At 35.4% G+C, this 3,508-nt stretch overlaps 1 protein-coding gene across 1 annotated transcript; it reads right to left on the bottom strand.

Moving 5' to 3' along the window:
* Window positions 1-1,655: 1,655 nt before the first annotated feature.
* Window positions 1,656-2,657, bottom strand: B3GALT1 (UDP-Gal:betaGlcNAc beta 1,3-galactosyltransferase, polypeptide 1). Its single transcript, XM_010019000.1, has one exon. The coding sequence runs from the start codon at window positions 2,655-2,657 to the stop codon at window positions 1,677-1,679; it is 981 nt and encodes a 326-aa protein (XP_010017302.1). The 3' UTR covers window positions 1,656-1,676.
* Between the last annotated feature and the right edge of the window lie 851 nt (window positions 2,658-3,508).

Genomic DNA, 3,508 nt, shown 5'->3' with positions numbered 1-3,508 from the left:
ACTGCTTGTGGCTTGAAGGCCAGGTACAGTTTACCTTACTTACAAGTAGTTCCTTTCAAAATGATAGTGCTGCATCAATGAATAAGACTAACAATTTGTCATGAAACTGCAAACCTTTTGGGATAGCATCTTCATTCCCTTGTTACTGTTGTAAAGTGCTATGTACACCTATGACAAAATCAGGTCAGAGTTTTAGTGTAAGTTCTTATTCAGTTAATTTCTGACAACTTTATAGACATCCTGAATAACATATAGACTTAACAGTTTTTCATATATTACACATATTGCCAGCTGAAACAAATGAGACTTGTGTGTATGCTGTGCTGTAGACAGTTTGAATAACCTGCAGCTAGTAATATATTTGGTGAATTTTGTATCATTGTGATTTGTCTGTGAATTCTTCATTCCAAGTTATTTGCTGAGAAATGTAATATTTTAAGTGTTTGTTAGAAGGTGGTGCTGAATAGAGGTGGCTTGAATTTACCAAAAAATTTCCTTGAAATAATTTTCATGACATTTCATTAACATTTATATTCAAAACACATAAGCACATTATGAAACTTGAATAAAATTTTGTGTATTTGATTTCTATTGTGTGCTCTGGACAACCTCTTGAGCTCCTACTTCTCTACACCATTAAGAATCTCATTCTTCTATGTACTGTAGTAAAAAGTAGAGCCTACTCTCAAAAAGCTGCTTTTATCTTACTTTTTTTTGGTAAATAGTGCACTGAACAATGTTGAAGAAATATGCTGCTTATTGACACTTGTCACTCAATATATATTGCTATGCAAGACAATGGAGAGATCCACTGATACTAATGAAAAACATTGCCTTGCTATGAAATTAAAAGTTGAGAGACATTCATACTTTTCTCATGTATATTTAAGGTAGTTTCCCATACATCTCCCCTGTCTTACTTCATCTACAGATTCTACTTTATTTTAAAATTGGTTTATATCTTTTAGGGTTCCTTTAGGCAGTGGAAAGAAATGGGGTATCTTTTGAAATAATTTAATGGAATATCACTTGGTCGATAAATACATACTTCAGTGTGTGGATTTGTTTCTAAGGCTTATGAGACTTTGATGTTCTTACATGTCTAAATTCTGCTATTATACCATCAGTAAGCTGTTTGGGAATTGCATACATTATATAAAATATACATGTCAATACAGGTGTATAAGGTCAGTGCAAACGTATACTGCTCAGTTTATTAACAAACTTCTAAATACAGATGGTAGGGTGTTAAAAAAGGAATGAAAGTATGTTTGTAAGTCTTCATTTCTTAGGGTCTGAATCTTATCTCAGACAGAGGCTGGGGCATGAACTGTTAAGCAGCTCATAACAGTTTATTACTGTCCTTTTACATACAGATGCAGGAGCTGATATGTGTGAGAGAGGATAATATACAAAATCTGAGATTTGACTCTAGATCCTTTCAGTTGGTGTAATGTCCTTATGAAAAGAGCCTGAAGTCTGTAAACCAGTAGTCAAAACAAGAATGAAAAAACAGTCACTAAAAATCCTCTCACAATTAATATCCCACAGTTCAACCTGTAAATCAGCAGACCGCTTTGTCAAAAAATAACCAGACTAAACCAAAATTTCTTAACAAAATTTATTAAAAAAAAAAAAAAAAAAAAAAAAAAAAAGTATTTACATCCATAAAAATCTTAGCATCTAAGATGTTTCTTGCTGGACATGTCATTCCAAATTCTGTGCATTTCTTCTGGTGTTATCTGGTGCACTGTGATCACCCTGCGGTACCTGCACAAGCTGTAGGCCATTTTCCAGTGATTGAAGCCACTGTTTTGGAAAGGGTGAATGCCCAGCTTCCGAAGACAGAGTCCGACGTACACATCTTCAAGATGAAGAAGTCTGGTATGAAGGGAGGTTTTGTAAATCAGTTCTGCTACGTCAGCTGAAAAAATGTAGCCTGTACCTGAACAGAAGGGTGGGTAATTGCTGTCCGGATACAAATCTCTCGGCATGTACCACTTACTGCGAACATCTCTTATTGGCCCTCCATTTATAACGTAACCAGTGAAATACCTTCTCCTTGGTTTGGTGTTAGGTTTGAGCAGCTTATAAATAAGATTATCCATATTTACAAAAATATCACTGTCTGTCTTCATAACGTACTTTGCTTTTGAACAAAACGTTGCTACCCACCTCATCCCCATCAATGTTTTCAGAGTAAGGTTATGGTAAGAGTCAATAAAATCCTCCACAATAATGTCGTGAAAAATTTGGCTTTCTTGCTCTACCATTTGATTTAACACTGGATCTGCATTTTTTCCAAGAAGAAATAGTGTGGCGATTTTGATACCTTTAAAGTTGTTTTCATCTCCCCACGTTTCTCGAATGGCTTGCCTTGCATCAAACTCTTTGTGAGTTGTGCTGATAAGAATGACCAAGAAAGGGATGCTCTTCTCACATTTGTTGGGTTCATTGATAAGAAACTCAAAGGAATGTGGATTTATAGGTCGAGTTCTTATGTTGCCAAAGGAAACATTTTTTCTGGCTATGGATATGCTACTGAGCTGTCTGTGGCCAGTGTAGGAAGAAGTAGGACGAGTTATACTTAAATACCAGAGAGCGCTTGCCCAACAAACTACCGTCAAGACGTATAAGCATGACACCTTTGAAGCCATTGTTCCCCTAGCTCCTCTATTCCTCCATGCAATGAATAAATAGCCTTCGTGCCAGGAGTGCACCTATGTCCCAGGAAGGCAGCATGTTATTAATGAAACTTGAAAGTTCGATATAGGAAAGTAACTCTGTAATCATTCATGGATCTCAAATAGGAGCTATTAACCCTGATGATACTCAGCTTTTCTTCTTTTACTAGCAGTGGCTTCCATTTCTTGGAATTTTCTGTTATTTCTGAAAAACATGAAGAAAAATTTTCCATTGCTAGATCATAAAAGCCAAGGGCAAGAAAAATGAGCTTAAATATGACTGGCCATTAATAAGCTAAATGTCTTAATGCATTTCTTGGACATCCTATTTTTCTCTCATGAGTTACCAAAGTGCAAGATTGTGCAACTAGAGTATCGCAGTATAACTGAAGTCATGCTTTTATGATTGATAATTTCTCATAGATTATAATACATAAAAAGTTTAGCATGCACGGTATGTTGGCTATTTAGGTAATTTTAAAGGTACATGAAAATAATTTTCTGGTTCCTAGCATTTTTTTGCTTGCTAGCATTTTTTCTGGACAATCTTTCAAAATATGCCACGGAAAGCTTTAAAATTATTGTAAAAATGAAAAATCATGTACATTAACTTAGGATTAATAGCATCACTGGCAAATATACATACGGGTATCTGCACATCTCAGTTGCTCTAAATGTTGTTAATGTCAGTCCTGCTAACAAGAGCACACTTTGGTGGAAACCAGACAGAATTGGACTTGGTGAAGATATAGAAAAGAGATAATGTACATTGTCTTACCCATGTAAAGATCAGGGCCGGAGTAGACTTCATAAAAGTCTAGAAA

This window comes from Nestor notabilis, unplaced genomic scaffold (genome assembly GCF_000696875.1).
Source record: "Nestor notabilis isolate BGI_N333 unplaced genomic scaffold, ASM69687v1 scaffold7447, whole genome shotgun sequence".
Taxonomy (NCBI): Eukaryota; Metazoa; Chordata; class Aves; order Psittaciformes; family Psittacidae; genus Nestor; species Nestor notabilis.
This window is presented reverse-complemented; position numbering and strand designations above follow the sequence as displayed.

Excerpts from the sequence above, each read along its gene's own strand:
- B3GALT1 (XM_010019000.1), bottom strand. The coding sequence starts at position 2,657 with ATGGCTTCAAAGGTGTCATGCTTATACGTCTTGACGGTAGTTTGTTGG.